The sequence below is a fragment of the Solanum stenotomum genome, chromosome 6 (genome assembly GCF_019186545.1).
Source record: "Solanum stenotomum isolate F172 chromosome 6, ASM1918654v1, whole genome shotgun sequence".
NCBI lineage: Eukaryota > Viridiplantae > Streptophyta > Magnoliopsida > Solanales > Solanaceae > Solanum > Solanum stenotomum.
The window spans coordinates 47,936,799-47,956,990 of NC_064287.1; the positions used below are offsets into that span (position 1 = coordinate 47,936,799).

Genomic DNA, 20,192 nt, shown 5'->3' on the forward strand with positions numbered 1-20,192 from the left:
GTTGCATATTTGGTGAAACTACGATGCAGTTATAATTGTGAAAACACTATGTAGACTTGATGAAACCTACATGTTTTTTACCTAGATGAAAATAATGGTAAAAATGTAAGAGAAGGCTTCCATTAATAATATGATTTGATTGAATAAAAAATTAAAAGAGAGAAAATCAATATATAGAAAAACAAAGTAACGTAAAAGAGTAAAACTGTGGTTGAAAAAGTCAAAAAAATGTAAACAATAATTATCAATCCCATAAAATTAGCACATAACCTCCCCTAAAAAAGGTAATAGATACGGATACCAACTATATTTTTAACAAATAAAAAATTAAATATTTTGTTATGTTTATAATTAAAAACTTAGTTTTGTAAATAAAAAAGAGTATATGTATATATTGTTAACTAAAGTTTTAAATAGTATATTCTTGTAATTTTTCCATAAATAAACGTATTTTACAATTTGATCTTAAGTGAAATGTATGTTTTTCAATTTTGAGACAGTTAAACTAGTATAAAATTGAACAATTAGATACACACGTTTTATATGAGAGAATACAAATAGCTCGACTGTATCTTATGCGAATTGCCATGTGCGTACCTACTTGTTCAACATTATATAAATTTAAGTGTCTACTTGTACACATTCAAAGTTGAAGGACATGAATACCATATGAGACCAAATTAAATAGGCATAATACATAAATATGTCATTTAATTTGGCTTCAACTGACATCTATACCCTCAACTTTGAGTGTAAACAAGTATATACTGAAACTTGTACAAATTTGAACAAGTAGACACACACGTCGTACGCGACATTATACATGTAGAACGCCACATAGAACACAAAATTGTCATGTAAGACACCACATAAGACACAAAATTGTCAGTAGAACGCCACATAGGACGAATGTGTTAATTTATTCATTTTTATACAAATTTAATTGCATACTTGCACACACTCAAAGTTAGAAGGTGCAGATGACAACTGAAGTCAAGTTAAAAGACATGTTTATGTATTATCCAATTAAATAATATGCCTATTCAAACCACAAGTTTTAATGACACTTTTAATACATTATCCAAAAATCTTTTTCTAATTTCTTTTTAATCACTAGTCAAACAAGATCATATAAAATGAACTCGAAGGAATATTTATTAGACTAAAAGCAAAAAATGTCTTAAATACTATACTTATTTTTTATACATGACCAATACCTAATAATCCAATGGTTTTTCCCATTGTAGAAGGGGTTTCTTTTTAGACCATAGTTTCCCATTCAAAACCCCTTTCTTTCCCACTAGAAGAAAAATGCACATGCTTTTGTTTACTTTTGTTCATATACTAGAAAATGACTTGTCATGATATAACCTTTTCTAAATAAGGCCAAAGGATTCTAACTTTAATTTTTTTTTAAAAACAAACTAAATCACTTGCAGTACCTATGTTTAATTCATCATAATTAACTGAAAAGAAGAAGAAGAAGAAAAAAAGGCAATACTACCATTTGTTTTTTAGCTAAAGTAAAAAAAAAAAGGCCAATCACAACTTTTTTTGGAACGAAGCTAATAAAGAGTCAAAGAGACACCTCATATAGTCAAACTAGTAGTACTTAGTAATCCTATGTACAACATATTATTGTTCAAAGAAATTTAGCAAATGCCTTGGACCTCTAAATTCGTACGAGGGTCTATCGGAAATAGTCTCTCTACATGTACCACAAGATAGAGATAAGACTGTGTACGTGCATGTGTACACACAATTGTCTTCAGACTCCATTTGTGAAATTATACTGATTGCTTTGGAACGCTAAAGTAGGATTGAGCCAATCTTGAAACCTAATAACTCAATATTGCCAGAACCAACAAGGCTGATCTTCAATTTGGAAACTCAAATTGCATGAATTAGCTTGAATTTGATCTCCAATTTCTGGGAAACATAAAAAGCTCTTGCTTAGATTGTCATCTTCATCTTGAGAAAAATCAGATGGCTCTTGTTCAAATACATTTGATGAATGATTCCCATCTGTATAATGTGGGCTATCTGAATCAATAACATCACTTTTTGCTGAAGTTGCATCTTCTTGTTTGCACATTAACTTTGGCATACTTGGTACATCTGAGGTAACAACTATTGGAGTTGTTGTCTTTTGAGCCTCTTGTGTATCTATTGGACTAATTGGTACACTTTGTTCTGAGTTTTCCTTCCCTTTCTCCTTCCTATGCAATTTTTGTGTAAGCAAATGGACCTATTCAACAAAATCAAAGAATATATTAGAAATCCTGCTAAGAAAATGGACGTTATGCGTAACTCAACTCAACCCCAGAAGCTATCTCTAGAGGTGAAGATTGTTGAAAGACCAGTAGGGAGACAACAAGCTATTCGCTTAACTTATAACACTCTGACACGCCTACGGATAAACCAAGAATACGGATGAGTCTGACTCTAATACCATGTTAAGAAAATAAAGGTGAGCGCTAACTTACTCTCAGAACTAGCCTCTCGGACGAAGATTGTTCAAAGATCATTAAGGAGACAACAAGCTATTCGCTTAACTTTTAACACTCTGGCGTGCCTATGGATGAACCAAGAATACGGATGAGTTTGACTCTAATACCAAGTTAAGGAAATGACATTGAAGCCTAACTTAATCCCAAAAGCTAGCTCCTCAGCTGAGAGATTGTTCAAAGACCATTAACAAGATAACAATCTATTTCCTCAACTTTTAACACCCCGACACAACTAGGTTGGACAAATCAACAATACGGATGAGTTTGACTCTAATACCAAATGAAGTTCAAGACCATGTAAGGGACAACAACTCATTTCTTCAAGGCTACATAACAAACCCCTTGGAAGTTCTAATGCTAATGAAGAATGCTGGTTTAACAAGAAGTATGATCAAGATACCTCATTTCTCAAATCCTCATTCTCTTTGAAAAGGGTGTCATAATCAGCTTTAAGTTTATCAAAGCTAGCTTTCAAAACATCATAGTCCTTCTCAAGTACTTTAGTCTTGTATCGAGCACGCCTATTTTGAAACCAAATAGCAATTTGCCTAGGCTGCAAGCCAAGTTCATTAGCCAATTGAACTTTCCTCTCTGGTTCAAGCTTGTTGTCTACCTCAAAACTCTTCTCAAGAAACTGCACTTGATTAGGCAAAAGTCTTCTCTTCTTTTCTGGCTGATGATAACAACTATCATAATCATCATTGCTAGTTTCTTCTTTGTCAATTGCTGGAAAAAATGGCCTCTCTTTAGTGACTTCTCCTCGACCAACATCTTCGAAATTAACCATTGATGCAGAACCTAAAACAGAGCAAATCAAGAAAAGAACAAGGTCACTAATGTATCAAAATCTTGAATACACTAAGTTTCTTCACTTCAATTCAAGTAAACTAAACCACGTAGCGTTCATTTATCATATATGATCACTCAACTAATAGTTGTTTACTCAGAACGTAACCTTTCTTCTTGATTCCAATTTTTTCAACAAAAGAAGTGACTTTCTGAGATAATAAATACTAGTCGAGCGACCATACGAGAAATCAACTAGCCAAATCAAAGTTTTTATACTTCTAAAGCTAAAAAAGACTCAAACTTTGACCAAAAATTGAACAAAACAAGTGTCCAAATTCTACTCATTCAATTGAGCAAAATCTGATCTTTTCAAGGAAAAGTTAGAGAGTTAAATAATGTTAGTAACAAGCCATACACTTGTCATAAAAAATTCAACCTTTGAGCTAAAATAAACTAAAAGGCTAAGTACTATAACCTTGATATAACATTAAAGTTCAAAGACTCTATATTTGTATTAAAAATCCACTTAGTAAAAAAGGGTTATGGTCGAAAAATCATAAATTTAAAATCTTGAATCCGCCACGGATAAAATTACATGAAAAAGAACATATTTTTAGCAGGATGGAGAAGAATTCTTTACCATGAAAAGAGGGGGAAGAATTGGACATCCAGAGACAATGAGAAAGTTTTTCACTTGGAACCAAAACAGTATTAGAACTTTCATTAATAACCCTTCCAACTTCCATATCTTTTTTACTTTCAACCCTGAAGTTTTCTAGGGTGCAAGAATTGTGAAAAAAACTATATGGGGTTTGTTTAAGCAGTGAGAAATGGGGTTTCTTGATTGAATCTTGAAATTTGAAAAAAGGTTATGTCATAAGTAAAGGAACAATGAAGAAGGGTCAGTGCCATTTGAGTGAAGAAAATAAGCATGTATAAGTAGATGAAAGAGGAAATAAGTGAAAGAGAAAAAGAGATTCTTCCTTGGGAAGAGGAGATTGATGGGGTTTATAAGCAAGCTAGTTGAAAGTGGTAAGAAGAGCTTTCTTCTTGCAATGGAAGATGGGCTCATTTTAAATTTCCTATTTTGCCCTTGGAGTTTTTTTTTTTGGTTTCCCACCAGAGTCTTGTACTCATATTTTTATTTTTACTTTGGGCTTTTAATATAGTGATCAATATTTACATGTTACGATCTAAACTCATCGGGCCGTGCAAATACTTACTCAAATATCTAGGTAGGAGAATCCTTATCAAACCAACTTTAAAAACGGGCAACGGAGAAATAAATAAAACATAAGGAAACTCCTTTACTAATATACCATGTGTATGTTCAGTTTTAGACAATTGTTACACTCAACTATTTTACATATTGTACATTTTATGTGCTAACGTCATTCAGCATTGCACAGATTCAGGTATTCAGGATCGATCATAGACACATCATTAGGATCACCTTCATCCAACTTTGGTGCGACCTCCTTGTATTCGGAGGTCTCCAATCTATCTTAAGAATTAATAGTTTGCTTATGTCATTAGTAAACTATTCATGTAGTTTGGGGTCTTGTTCCGATAACCTATCTTCGATATGTTAGAGGCTTCATAGACAAGTCAGATGAGTTACGGTATTAGTTATTTTACAAACATATGCTTATTGCATATTTTTAACTATGAAGTATTGCATTGCATGCTCATCTTTTATAAACTTCCGCATATGTTTTTATAGCCTTCAATGTAGTAGTAAGGCAGGTCAAAGGTACGCTTGAGATCAACAATGGTTCAGAGTGTCGGTCACGCCTAGAGTATGAGCTCGAGACATGACAAACTTGGTATTAGAGCACAAAGTTCAAGTGTCCTAGAGAGTTTATGAAGCCGTGTCATTAGGATCTTATTGATGGTTATGAGGGCCCACTTCTATAAATAAGGGACTACATATATACATTTAAGAAAAAAAAATTCATTTTTGTATTGGTACTACTCTTGTTATGTGGTGGATTCGATGATGCCTATCAATACGTGTTGTTTGTACTGATACTACTCTTGCTATGCCACTTGGCATAGTCTGGTTGCAAGATTCAATAACATTTCATAGGTGAAGTCGATGGTGATCTCCAACAACTTCTACTTGTCTCTTCCTTATGCTGGTGGGAGTTGTGTTTGTTTTCATATTGTTCATATTCTTAGAAGTTGTTATACCTGTTTAGACTAATTCCTAAGAAAGGTTTTCATGGCATTCTCAAAAGGCTTTCATTGTATCTTCAAGGATTTTCTATTGGAACTTGAGGTTGAGAAGTTTTCAGTCATTATTTTAAGAGTTATAGCATGTTTGAATTTTCTTCCGCAATATCTATTTTAAATTGAATGGTAAGGATTTTTCTATTTAGGTGTTAGAGTAGGTATTCACACGGTTCGATCGTGGATAATGGATTGTAACAATTAAAGAGAGCTAAAATCTACCCATTAATTAGCGTGTAATACATCATCCCAGCAATTAATGCAAGAGTATAAATATCACATATAAACTTAAACACTAGGGCATCAATAAAAAATAGCTAAAACAATCGATTTTATTTTTGTGTGCTAATTTTAATGTATTAACTTGGTGTACGTGTTACACACGTAAATAATATGTCATTGAATAATAAATATTTATTTAAAAGATATTTATATAAAAGATAATGTTATATGCGTACCTAATACTATATTAAGTATTAAAAAATAAAATATATTATTAAACAACGTATTTGAGATATAAATAAATATCAAAAGGAAAAAAGAAATAAGTTCTTTATTTGATGTTCTCTATGATAAGAAATGTTTTACTAACAAAGTGGAAATTCGTAAGACGAATTCAGACTAATCAAATTTTAGATATCGGGTAGGAGTGAAAATAAAAAATAAAAAATAATTTGTTATCCAAAATTATGAAAGATATATATAGTCGATTAGGACTTCTCATAAAAAAAAAGGGTTAATTGATGTATTAGAACATCGTACGTTAAGTAATTTTTGTTGAACTAATATTCTCTTCAAATTTTCATGTGATGTGGTATATGTATTATCCACCTATACAATCTTTATTGCTTAATTTTACTAGCATTACGTAACTAGGTATTATTTGTTTATAGGTGACCAAGAGGGTCATTACAATGAAATCCTTTATTACTAATATGATTATTATTATTTTTTCTAAAAGGGAAACTTCGTCTAGTCAATATCTTTTAGATGCACATTGAATAAATTTTACTCAAATATGATAGTCTGTAAATCACATTAAAAAGGTAAAACATGTTAAGTAAGTTCGTGCAATCAACACAATCGAAAAAATATAAGCATAATTCATTTAAACTAACATAACTAATTTTATCTAGATAAATATGTTTAACCAAAATCCTTGCAAGTTGCTAGAGATATTTCCACTAATGGATTTGGGGTTTTATTAATTAGCGCACTAAAATCCTCCAAAACACAATATAATATTAGTGATTCTATTTGAAATCAAGTGTTAAATTTGACAAGGTTTGATTCTAACCAAATACTTAGCTTTTGTTCTTGTACTTGTTGAGATAAAGGGAAAAAAGAAGGTTGTTAGTGTGTTTAATTAGAGTTGGTTATAACTAACTATTAATTAGTTATGTAGTAACGGTAACAAATCTCCCTATATAAGGGAGACTGCGTCATTAGTGAATGTAAGTTTTTCATTGTGTTCAGATTCTACTAATAAGAGAACAAATTGTTTCTTCTTTCTTTCTTCTTCTTCTTCTCTTCCTCTAGTTCTGGAACTGATTTCCAAGAACAATTTCATGGTATTAGAGCACTAGGCAAGAGCTTCTTGCTAATTTTTTCGATCCTACATTCAAAGCTTTCAATTGTGGTGTAAAGTGTAAATCAAGATCTGAGACCTGGAGAATTTCACGATGGTGAGTACAGAAACTGAAGTCGCAACATCAACTAGTCATGGCGGGTCTTAGCCTAGTGTGATCGATTACAACCATTCCCTATTTCTCAATCCATCAGATGTCAGTGGCGTCCAAATCATATCGTTTCAACTTACAGGTATCGAGAATTACTCAATTTGGTATAGATCCATGCGAGTAGCCCTGTTAGGTATGGTAGATGGAACTTGTGCTAAAAATAAGTTTCCAAATGAATTGGGAAATCATTGGTAAAGGGTGAATGCAGTAGTACTTGCTTGGATAATGAATTCTGTGGCTAAAGAATTACTTGGAGGTATAATGTATGCCTCTGTAACTAAATCAGTGTGGGATGATTTATATGAAAGGTTTCATAAAGTGGATGGTGTGAAAACTTTTAATCTGCATAAAAATATTGCTTCTTTGAGTCAAGAAAATATATCTGTTTGTGTGTATTTTTCAAAACTTAAAGATTTGTGGGATGAGCTTGAAGCACTAGTGCCAGCACCAGGGTGTGATTGTGATAAGTCAAAAGAATTTGTGGTGCATCTTCAAAAACTAAAGCTGTTTCAGTTCTTGATGGGGTTGAATGAGTTATATGTTCAAGCAAGAAGTCAAATCTTGCTTATGAGTCCTTTGCCATCAGTAAATCAAGCTTATGCTATGATCGTGAGTGATGAAAGCCATAGAGCTGGCGCTACAAGTGCTGGAGTATTGGGAGTGAGACCAACTGCTCAGGTAAGGGAGTTTGAAATGGCTATGTACTCAAGAAGTCAGGGGCAAAGACTCAAGAAAAACTATAATGTCCAATGTGATTTCTGTAATCTAAAGGGTCACAGTAGAGAGAACTGTTGGAAGTTGAATGAATATCCTCATGATTTAAAAACAAAGAGAAAACAAAAGTTAGAAGGAGGAGTTGCTTACAATGTGTTAGCTGGTCAAATGGTTGGACAAGATTTTCATGCTAAGTCAAGGACAGGTGATCAGGAAAACTCTGAGGTACAGATGTCTATGATGAATCAAGTGAGTAAAGCAGCATTTACTCAAGAACAGTATAGTCAGATTCTACAGATGATCCACTCAAACAAGCCAAACAAGTCTCCTGAAGAAATTGGGTCAGCAGATGTGGCAAATGTTGCAGGTATTAGCAGTGTTTTCTTCAATTCTCCTAAATCTAAACAGTGGATCATAGATACAGGTGCAACACATCATATAGTGTCTGACTTAAGTATGCTTGATGAGACTTCTGTAGTACAGCCTGAGGGAGTTAAGAAGGTCAGTCTCCCTAATGGTGATACAGTTGTAGTATCTAATATAGGTAGGAGTTGTTTGGCCGAGGGAAATATTGTCTCTAATGTCCTCCATATACCTCAATTCAGTTATAATCTACTCTCAGTGTCTAAGGTAGTCAAAGAACGGTAGTGTTCAGTAAGTTTTTTCCCTGATTTCTGTGTATTTCAGGATCTTTACACTGGGAAGGTGAGAGCAATTGGAAGGATTAATGGTGGACTATATTTTTTAGCTGATCAGAGTACTAAAAAGTCAGTCAAGGGAGAAACATTGGTTGCAAATTCTGTAGAAAAAAAGCAGCAAGCAGAGGTGGACCTGTTGCACAAGAGGTTTGGACATGTGTCTACTAATGTACTATGAGAATTTTGTCTGTAGAGAAGTCTTTGGATATAGATGATAGACTGAGACAATGTACTGTGTATCCTAGTGCGAAACAAACCAGATTGTCATTTCCTTCTAGCAATATTAAACTACTTGTTGCTTTGATCTTGTACACATGGACTTATGGGGGCCTTATAGAGTTCCCACTATGAATGGCAATAGGTACTTCTTGACAATTGTTGATGATTTCTCTAGAATGACTTGGGTGTTTTTGCTGAAATTTAAGACTGATGTGTTTGTTCAGATGAAGCATTTTTTGAGTTATGTACAAACTCAGTTTGATAAAGTAGTAAAAGTGGTAAGAACAGATAATGGGTCTGAATTTGTGAATTCATTGTGCAGTAGTTTGTTTAAAAGTCTTGGGATTGTTCATCAGACATCATGTGCATACACTCCTCAACAAAATAGAGTGGCAGAAAGAAAGCACAGACACATTTTAGAGGTAATAAGAGCATTAAGATTTCAAGGGGAGATTCCAATAAGATTCTGGGGGTATTGTGTGTTAGCAGTTGTATACATTATCAATAGACTACCAAGTTCAGTGTTACATTATCAAACTCCATATGAAAGGTTGTATGGGAAGAAGCCCAACTGTGATCATCTTAGAGTAGTGGGGTGTTTGTGTTATGCTAAGGTTCTTAATGAGCATGATAAGTTGTTAACTAGAACAAAAACTACTGTACTTATGGGTTTTTGTGATACTCAAAATGGGTATGTCTTATATGATATAGTAAATAAGTCATTTTGTGTGAGCAGGGATGTCTCCTTTAGAGAAGATGTATTTCCATTTAAGGAGAAGAATAAGGCCCTTCAAGAGCCTCAGTGTGTGTTTCCCCTAGGTGATCAGCAGTATAGGTCAACTGACACAACTACAAGTGTTGAGACAAGTCAAGTTGCTCATGAAATAGGTGAGGAAGGTTGTGGTTCTATAGATTCACAAGATACAGTCGTAGGCACTCAGAGTAACCAACATGAGGAGACACAAGAGGCAACTGATATAGACATGTCCCATAAGATGCAGGGTCAGAGGAAGTCAACTAGAGACAGGAAGACACCAATTTGGATGACTGATTTTGTCTCTCTAAACATTCACAAAGAAGTACCTTATGCACTGTCTAAGTATGTGTTTTATGAGAGGCTGTCAAAAGAGTACATGGCTTGTTTAGCAGCTTCTTCTTCAGTTTCTGAACCAACCAATTACTTGGAGGCAAGTAAAGATTCAAGGTGGGTTCAGGCAATGAAAGATGAAGTAGAAGTTTTAAGTCACAACCATACTTGGGATGTGGTTGATTTACCTAAAGGAAAGAAACCTATTGGGTGTAGATGGGTGTATAAGGTAAAGTATAAGGCTTCAGGTGAGGTAGAAAGGTTTAAAGCAAGGCTGGTTGCAAAAGGGTACAATCAAAGAGAAGGTACAGATTTTAAAGAGACTTTCTCTCCAGTAGTAAAAATGAAAATAGTAAGAACTGTTCTGGCAGTAGCAGCAAAGAAAAGGTGGTATGTTCATCAGATGGATGTCTATAATGCGTTTCTCAATGGAGACCTAACTGATGAGATATATATGGACTTGCCTCAGGGGTTTGCAAGCCAGGGGGAGAACAAGGTGTGTAGGCTAGTCAAATCCCTATATGGTTTAAAATAGGCTCCTAGACAATGGAATACAAAGTTGTCAAAGGTATTGGTGAAGTTCAGGTTTGTTCAGAGTCGATATGATCCCTCTTTGTATATTAAAAAGACATCTAAAGGAGTTACACTTGTGTTAGTATACGTAGATGATATGTTGGTCACTGGTGATAGTCTGGAGTTGATAGAGGAAGCTAAAACTACTTTGTCAGAGACTTTCAAGATGAAAGATTTAGGAGAGTTAAAATTTTTCCTTGGTATTGAATTCGCAAGGTCTGACAAAGAAATACTAATGCATCAAAGAATGTATGCTTTAGAACTATTGGTTGAATTGGGGTTAGGAGCAGCTAAGCCAGCTGGGGCTCCCATAGACTATAACCTAAAACTAACCTCAAAACAGTTTGATGATCATGTCAAGCACATGAAACCAGATAATGATCCTCCTACTGATCAAAGGGCATATCAAAGATTGGTTGGGAAACTGCTTTATTTAACAATGACCAGGCCTGATATAGCATTTAGTGTATAAACTTTAAGTCAGTTTCTACAAAATCCTAAAAAATCACATATGGAAGCTGCAGTTAGAGTGGTAAGGTATGTCAAAAATCAGCTTGGGTTAGGAGTTCTTTTGTCTAGTAGTTCAGAAGAGAAGGTCAGTGCTTATTGTGATGCTGATTGGGCATCTTGTCCACAAACTAGAAGGTCTGTAACTGGTTATTTTGTGAAGCTAGGAGATTCAATAGTTTCTTGGAAGTTAAAAAAATAGACTACAGTTTCCAGAAGCTCTGCAGAAGCAGAGTTCAGAAGTCTTGCAGCTGTTGTAGCAGAACTAGTATGGATACTAGGTTTAATGAAGGAAATTGGAAGTGAGGTAACACTCCCAGTTAGTGTCTTCAGTGATAGCAAGTCTGCAATGCAAATAACAGCAAATCCGATTTATCACGAAAGAACAAAACACATTGATATTGATTGTTATTTCATCAGGGTAAAAATTCTTCAAGGAGTTATTACTACAAGTTACATTTCAACACAAGAACAGCCAGATATGCTGACTAAGGGACTTACTAGAGTTCAGCACAACTATCTTAATTCCAATCTAGGACTATGTGATATATTCTCCCCTTCCTAGCTTGAGAGGGGGTGTTGAGATAAAGGGAAAAAAAAGGTTGTTAGTGTGTTTAATTAGAGTTAGTTATAACTAACTATTAATTAGTTATATAGTAACGGTAACAAATCTCCCTATATAAGGGAGACTGTGTCATTAGTGAATGTAAGTTTTTCATTCTGTTCAGATTCTACTAATAAGAGAACAAACTGTTTCTTCTTTCTTTCTTCTTCTTCTTCTCATCCTCTAGTTCTGGAACTGATTTCCAAGAACAATTTCAGTAATTCCTAATACCCTGAGCTTTTGCCATGAAAAATTTTAAAAAAAATCGATCATATTTTGTTTTTGTTTGGATTAAATATTCGAAACTTGAAATGTTCTTCATTTGATTTGAATTCATGTTGCATATGACAACACTAACGAGGAAAAGATTTATACCAAGAACTTCTCTATTCACACCCCTTGAATTGAACTCTAGACCTGTATATGATTAAGTGTCAAGACCCAGATCGTCGTGATTGGCACCCACACTAACCCTCCGGTACTACAACGTAAACCAAGCAACTAAACTAAAAACTAAAGCATTTAAGGATACGAAAATATGAATAATATCTAAAAACTGAAGTTCCCATAAACTTTCAAAAGATCTAACAACTAACAAAACAAATGAGGAAGAAATAACCTAGAACCTGAAAGTCAATGTACCAAAACACCTTAAGTTCAATAAGTCTAAACAAGAAGGGATACAACCCCATACTAATGAACTAAAACTTAATTAGAAAGTCTAAGTCCGAAATGGTGGACATAGACGAAAGGAGAACTCATGGCAGCTTAGAAGAACTAGCTCACCCTTGTATTCGATCGGCGATCACTGATCTTCTAAGCGATGTCTGTTAATAGTCGTTTGAAGATTCCTTGTACTCAACAAAGAAAGAGCAAGTGCAGTATTAGTACACAATCACAGTGTACTGATAGGATCACACAGCTATCCCACTAAGTGCAACATACATAAGTCAATACAATAGTATAATCACATGCATATATCAAACATATACAATATTATCAATATTTACGAACAACGAACAACTTTACATTTCTCAAAATACACAATTCTGACAAGTCATTGGTCCTCTCATGGAACCCAACCCAAACCCAAACAGTTAGCATGTTGGAACATGGTACCCGATCCAATGATTATGCCGGAACGTGGCAATCGATCCCATAATTATGCCAAAACGTGGCAACCGATCCAAGTTATTTATGTCGGAATGTGGCAACCGATCCATTCAACACACCAGAATCACAAGTATATTCTCAAGATCATACATTTAAATCATGATTTCATGGTAACCATCATTCATCTATCTCATTTACAACAAGTGTGATCAATAATGCATCATTCATATACATATATGTATCATAATGAAGCAAGAACAAATATACATCACACAATCATAGAATCACAACCATCACCTACCTCGAAACAAGCTTTGAAACCCTAAGAAACTTGATCCTTCCCTTTTTCGGATTCGTTTCGCTTGTTCTTGGTCTATGAACAATCATAATAACACGGAATTCAATAAACAATCACTAATTACCCGAATCACTTATAATTCGATGAACCCTAGATCATACCCATGATCCGAAGTACCCAAAATAATGTTATTTCCACCATAGAATCTAGATCAAAACCCTTCCCCATCGATAATTACTCATTCTATTACGTTCTACGGATCAAAAAATGGATTCGGGAAGTGAAAAACTTACCTTTAGCCTCAAGAATGGTGGAAAACTGTCAAGAGTCACCTCGGGTTCGTTCCTTAGCTCTAAAAGTCGAAAAGTGCAGAATAAAGTCATTTTGGGGTTTATTTACGACTTTAAATCGCGTCGAACCCGCCACAGCGGTCCTAACCCCGCTACAGCTGCCCTGCCCTGGCGGCAGAAATCCCGCCTCAGCGGCTTGCACGGAACCAGTAAGCTATTTTAATAATTCCAAGACCCCCATTTCACAACACACCTTTAACCAACGACACTCAGAATATACCGTTCATGCTAAGATCGATTTTGGGAGTTCTACTCCCCTGAATTCAATTCCGTAAAGTCATACGGGTTCCTTAACGACTTATCTAATTATGCATGTAATCAAAATCACAAATAAGTCACCCGATTGTTACTAGATTTTCCTACACCTCAATGACTCCGATTTGGTCCAAATCTAGATTAAGTTGGAAAATTTCAAGTTACTACGAAAATGTTTTCCGACCCAAAATTTTTCTCCGTTGAATTTTCTATAACAACAAAACCCGATCGTTACATTAAGTGTACAAGAATCTCATTCATGACTCTGACAAAAAAAAGATTTTCATTTACGTGGTTTATGATCTTCTATAGATACATAAAAAAAAAGTTCATACTTGTGTACAACCAAAGGTGTAACTACCCTTAAGGTAGGGAGGTCACGGATAACCTCAGAAAATTATATGTATATATGTGTATATTTCGTAAATTGTACGTATATATATATTCACACACCAAGCAACAATTATCACTTTAGCTTCTTTTTTTCAAATTTTATTTCTTTTGTTGTTTTAATAGTATTAGCTCTCCTTTTTTTTTTTTTTTTAAAGTATTCAAAGAGTTCCACCCAAAATTTTTAATAAGTAATTAACGTGTTTATATTATTTAAAGATTAAAAAAAAATTAACATATCTATATTTAAAAAATAGTAGTACTCTCATTTGGATTCTTAAATTTGTCTTTGCATGCAATGTACTTTTCTAATAAATAAATCCCTTTCTACCCTTTTAACTCCACCTCTTCATGCATGCATCCATCCTACCCACATACATGTTTATTTAATTTTGAATGTGCACAAATATACACTTAAATTTGTATAAGTAGACACACGTCCTACGTGGAATTTCGTGTGAGACGTCATTTAGGTTGTGTGTATCTACTTGTTCGATTTTATATAAGTTTAATTGTTTACTTGTGCACACCCAAAATTAATGGAGGGCATATATATCAATTGAAGTCAAGTTAAAATATATATTTATGTGTTATGGTAACTTGAACTTCACCTCAAGGATTAGAGATGAAGTATACTTAGGATCCGAACAACACTCCCTTTTATCACCCATACATACATATAATATCACGCATAAAGTAGTTGTGCCAAACAATTACTCCCTCCGTCCCTTTTTAGTTGTCCACTTTAGAAATGGCACACAGATTAAGGCAACAATGATTAAAACAGTGAAGTTACAATTTTACCCTTATGACAACTTTTCATTTCAAAATTACAACCACTTTTTTGAATTCAAGTAAAATAAATTGGAGGGAAACAACATACACTTTTACAATTTTCAAGAAGTGTAAATAAGGGTATAATAGGAAAAAATTTGTTGTCCTTTCTTGATTTGTCAAAATGGACAACTAAATAGGGACAACTAAAAAAGAAAATATGGACAAATAAATAGGGACGGAGGGAATATTAGTAAGGAATGAAAGTTCCATATGCCTAAAAAAAACCTTCCATAAAATGCCTAGCGAAAATGTGAAAGAATGGTAGGTAAGAGAAGGTTCAATAAATTAAATATCTACTAAAACCTTTGGTAAAGATAAATCCAACTTTCAAATTCTGAAAATTTTGCTGGCATTTTTGTACTATTATTGGAAAATAAAATGAATTAAAATAAGATTTGCATTCCTTATTCATTGAACTACTAGATATAAGTGTCCGTGCTAACACGGGCCCAAAATCTGTTACTTCTTTCGTTTAAAAAAGAATGACCTCCTTTTCTGTTTAGTCTGTTTAAAAAAGAATGACCTCTTTCTTTTTTGGTAACATTTTAATTTCAGTTTTCCACGTGGCATATTTAAGGCCACAAGATTAAAGGACAATTTTGTACATTTGACATAACATTAATTTAGGACCACAAGATTCAAAAATCTTCTTTATTTTCTTAAACTCCGTGCCAAGTCAACTGAGGTCATTCTTCGTGAAACGGAGGGAGTATTTTTTTGTCTCACTTTATGTGACAAAGATAAAATTTAGAGAGCCAATTAAATTTTGATATAATTTTTAAATATTTTAAGTTATTAATTATTGTAATTTTTACGTAATTTTTAAATAATATATGTTACTTTTTTTTGTCCCAATATATGTAGCACAAATAGAATTTCAAGAGTCAATATGTTGTTCATTATTGAGATTTACAATACTTTTTACGTAGTTTTCAAATTAAATAATACATGTTACTTCTTTTGTCCCGTTTATGTGACACAGATTTATTAATTTTAGTTGCCAATTATCATGATTTATAGTATTTTTTATATAATTTTTAAATATATAAAAAATTAAAAAAATAAACAAACAAATTATAAGGGAGAAGTGTGGAACCACACAGGTGAAACAATCATGTTGACCACTACCTGTGTGGCTATCCACACTTATATAGAAGTACNGTAATTTTTAAATAATATATGTTACTTTTTTTTGTCCCAATATATGTAGCACAAATAGAATTTCAAGAGTCAATATGTTGTTCATTATTGAGATTTACAATACTTTTTACGTAGTTTTCAAATTAAATAATACATGTTACTTCTTTTGTCCCGTTTATGTGACACAGATTTATTAATTTTAGTTGTCAATTATCATGATTTATAGTATTTTTTATACAATTTTTAAATATATAAAAAATTAAAAAAATAAAACAAACAAATTATAAGGGAGAAGTGTGGAACCACACAGGTGAAACAGTCATGTTGACCGCTACCTGTGTGGTTATCCACACTTATATAGAAGTACTCACTCCGTCCCTATTTAGTTGTCCACTTTAGAAATGACACACATATTAAGGTAAAAATAATTAACATAGTGAAGTTACAATTTTACCCTTATAGTACAATTTACCTCCAAAATAAATTCACTCAAGATAACTAATTAATGTTGGAAGGTTCCTAAGTTTATTTACTTTATTTATGATAACTTTTCACTTTAAATAAGGGTATAATAGGAAAAAAATTATTGTCCTTTCTTGATTTGTCAAAATGAATAACTAAATAGGGACAACTAAAAGAAAAAAAGATGGACAACTAAATAGGGACGGAGGAAATAGTAGACTGTCACCTGCATGGTTATCCACACTTATATAGAAGTATAGATATACTAAAAAATCATCTCATTCATTGGTTGCATTGTGTGGTTGATTTACAAGATCTCAATTTGCCCTATATACCATTTTTAAAAAGTTAGCAAAAAAGTTTGTGCCCTGTTGATGAGAAATTTCAGTTTCCTAAATTGAATACCACAATTTTTAAAATATCTTCCTTTCCTTTTTTATTCTTTCAAATTTATTATCATGACTCATGAGAATCAAGTTGGCAGTTGTTTGGGATCGAAATAACAAGGCGTTATATATTTTATTTATTTTAAAATAAGTGAATTATTGAGGTAATGTATATTTATTATAAAAAAAAATTAAGACATAAATTAAATATTATTTTTCACTTTGCCCTTTTAGTTATTCTCAATTTATTTTTGAATATATAAATAATTTAATGTAAAATCAATAATATGAACAATTTAATCACTTGAAATTATCACCTAGAAAATGTAAATGAGAGGCAAAAATGAAAGAAATTTCTAACAACTTTTTTAAACTTAAAACAATTCACTGATTTTGAACAGTAAAAAGAGAGAGTCAATAATAATTAACTTATTTTGAAATGGAGAGATTAGAAATTAATAATAGTAAATTATAGCATTGATAAGTTAGACAATAAAGAAAAACTATATTTAAAAGCATATTATTTGATATAATTTGGTAAATTGATCTATATATTGAAAATTAAATTTACAAAACATAAAATTTATAATAAAAATGATGAAAATTATCTACTTCTTCAACTTTATTTTAAAAATCAAATTTCCCTCTCAATTTCAAAAACATTCTTCTTTTAATCCTAAGAAACTTTTCTAAATATATTTTCTGTTCTTACGTTATTAACTTTTAATTTTAAAATATTTATATATAATTTAGATAAAATATATTATTCCATTTGTGTCACGACTCAAAAATGCATGTGTTAGCACTCGTCTTATCCCACCAAGACAAGTCTGCCTAAAATCCAAATATCACAAAATGCGAAAGTAAGACAAATTGAAATCTCAAAATATCATAAGTGCGGATAACTAAGTCAACTTAATAAAACCCCCAAAATTTGGTTGTCACGTGTACAAGCCTCTAAAGTATTACAATTGATTCAAAAGAAAAACACAAGTCTCAAATGACATTGTTTCTTGAATAGAACAAGATCATAAATAGGAGTAAGAAGGTCCGCTGAGATGACAAACAACTACCTCACAATCTCCAAGAAGCCTCCGAAAAGAAGAGAATGGAAAGTATCACAAAAATCCGGGATAATTGTAGAAGCAAGGGGTGAGTACCAAACCGCACGGTACTCAGCAAGTAAACTTCTAAACACAAGCTAAGGGAATAGAATACGGGTACTCCTTACCACCCCAACCGAACCTCCACAACTACCACCTGCATAAAATCAGTCCAACCTAACAGTTCACAATTTACACAGCTCAACAGCAACACTTTAACAATTACATATCCTCAACAACAAACTCAATATTCATCAATCACAAGTTCCACATAAAGGCACTCACAAGATCACCAACACACAAGATCATGTTCACCAATGATAAAGATGTGCAATGCAATGAAATGCAATGTCAAGTATAGTGATGTATGTCTGACCTAACGATACACACCCGTTGTCTCTCAGTCCGGGACCCATGGGAGACATATATGTCCATGCATCCATCGCGGCGTGCGACACGATCCTCGATAATAAAATTCATCGAGGCGTGCGACACGTCCCTCGATAATAGACGTCGCGGAGTGCGACACTTTCCTCGATAATAGTATTCGTCGCGGCGCGCAACACGTCCTTCGAAATGGTACATCCTCTTCAATTCACATAACACTCATCACAACCATGTCTCAGAACCAATGCAAATGACATGTTCACACAAATAATGAGGAGATGACCATTTTCATAACAATGCGCAAGTCACGACAACACAATCATGATACATCATAAAAAATGAATCAATAAGTCTTTCAAACCACTCTCAACACATCATACACCAATAATTAATCGCATTGCCTTTTATTTCTCCTTTTTCATCGTTAGAATTATTCAATATGACAAGTCAACACATCACCAAGTCCCATTGCTCTCCAACACAAACCACAAGAAAATACACGATTCTATACACTTAACAAGGGTTGAGAAATCCACTTGCCTCAAATAATCGAATAATCACTCCGGAACTTGAGCCTTCCCTTTTTGTTGTTCTTCCCACTCAAAGCAATCTATTCACATTAATAATCACAATAAGATTTCGAAACTAATAACACCATATTACTATAAGCCTAGACCCAAAAACTCACTCAATTTATAATCAAGTTCCTAATTTTAATGTCAATTCTCATATTTTTCAAATTTCAAGCCTGGAATTAAATTTTAATTTTTTCAAATAACATAACTCGAAATAAAACTAAAAATAAGCCTACGAGATGAATTGGACCTCAGCCCGAAGAGCGCTTCCCTGGCGCTGGCGGAGTGTAACCGTATATAAGGAACAATATATAAGACCTTAACGTAATTATCAACCATTCCACGAATAGATTAACTTTATAATTGGCAATCAATGGCATCCATATCCAATGATGGCCAACAAACCGTATAAAAATATATAATTACAACCCTTTGCAATTTCAAACCTAATATCTTTCTTTTCTTTTTTTGTTTACAATTCATTATATTAATAATAAAATAAGGTGACCTCTAACATATACAACCAAATAGACAGATTGAGGCATGAAGAACTTTTACCTAATTTAAATGAGACATTACTTTGTTCTCGCCTTGCTGCAGGTATGTTTCTCGCCAACCGTTATTCTTCTTTTATTTTTCTTTAGAAATAATTATGAATTTAAAAGTTAAAATCTCCATTATATCATTTTTTATTTATGGGCCAAGTAAAATAAGATATTAAATAAATTTAAGATTGGACCCATTAAATATTCAACTAAATTAATTATTTAAAGGAATACACATTAATTATGTAATCGTAATTAAAAAGTTCAAAATTCTCAACTAACTTCACAAACTAATCAAATGTGATTCGGATCAACTATTAAGAGGGGTAAACGATAATTTTATTAAAAAAATTAAAAAATATCCTTTCGAGTCATTACAATTTATTAATTATTTTTCACTCGATAACTTTTCTAATACAGAACCTAGTAATTTATTGTTAGTTTTCATTGTGCTCATTTTATTGCAAAAGATACAATATCATTACAATATTTAATGTTATGTTTTGATATTTATCCTATAATTAAATTATTTATCATAGGAGTGTGAAATCGAAGTCACTGATAGTACATTACAATCTTCCTAATACACTTCCCCAACTCCAAGCATATGTGATCTTTTTAAAAATTTCAGAATTACAGTTGTGTAGCTATTTGAAAAAAATCATTTTTTTAATTCTTT

The 20,192-nt window shown here is 32.9% G+C and overlaps 1 protein-coding gene across 3 annotated transcripts; it reads right to left on the reverse strand.

The window, feature by feature from the left end:
* Positions 1-1,570: 1,570 nt before the first annotated feature.
* Positions 1,571-4,279, reverse strand: LOC125868337 (homeobox-leucine zipper protein HAT5). 3 transcript variants are annotated; one of them, XM_049548994.1, is made up of 4 exons: positions 4,018-4,254; positions 3,940-3,987; positions 2,911-3,308; positions 1,571-2,248 (listed from the first exon to the last, which is right to left on the reverse strand). In XM_049548994.1, exons 1-4 carry the CDS (start codon positions 4,043-4,045, stop codon positions 1,847-1,849), a joined length of 876 nt encoding a protein of 291 aa, XP_049404951.1. In that variant the 5' UTR covers positions 4,046-4,254; the 3' UTR covers positions 1,571-1,846. The 3 variants fall into 3 exon arrangements, with proteins under 3 accessions (XP_049404951.1, XP_049404950.1, XP_049404949.1); XM_049548993.1 differs by having other exon boundaries at positions 2,911-3,223; positions 3,254-3,308; positions 3,940-4,254; XM_049548992.1 differs by having other exon boundaries at positions 3,940-4,279.
* Between the last annotated feature and the right edge of the window lie 15,913 nt (positions 4,280-20,192).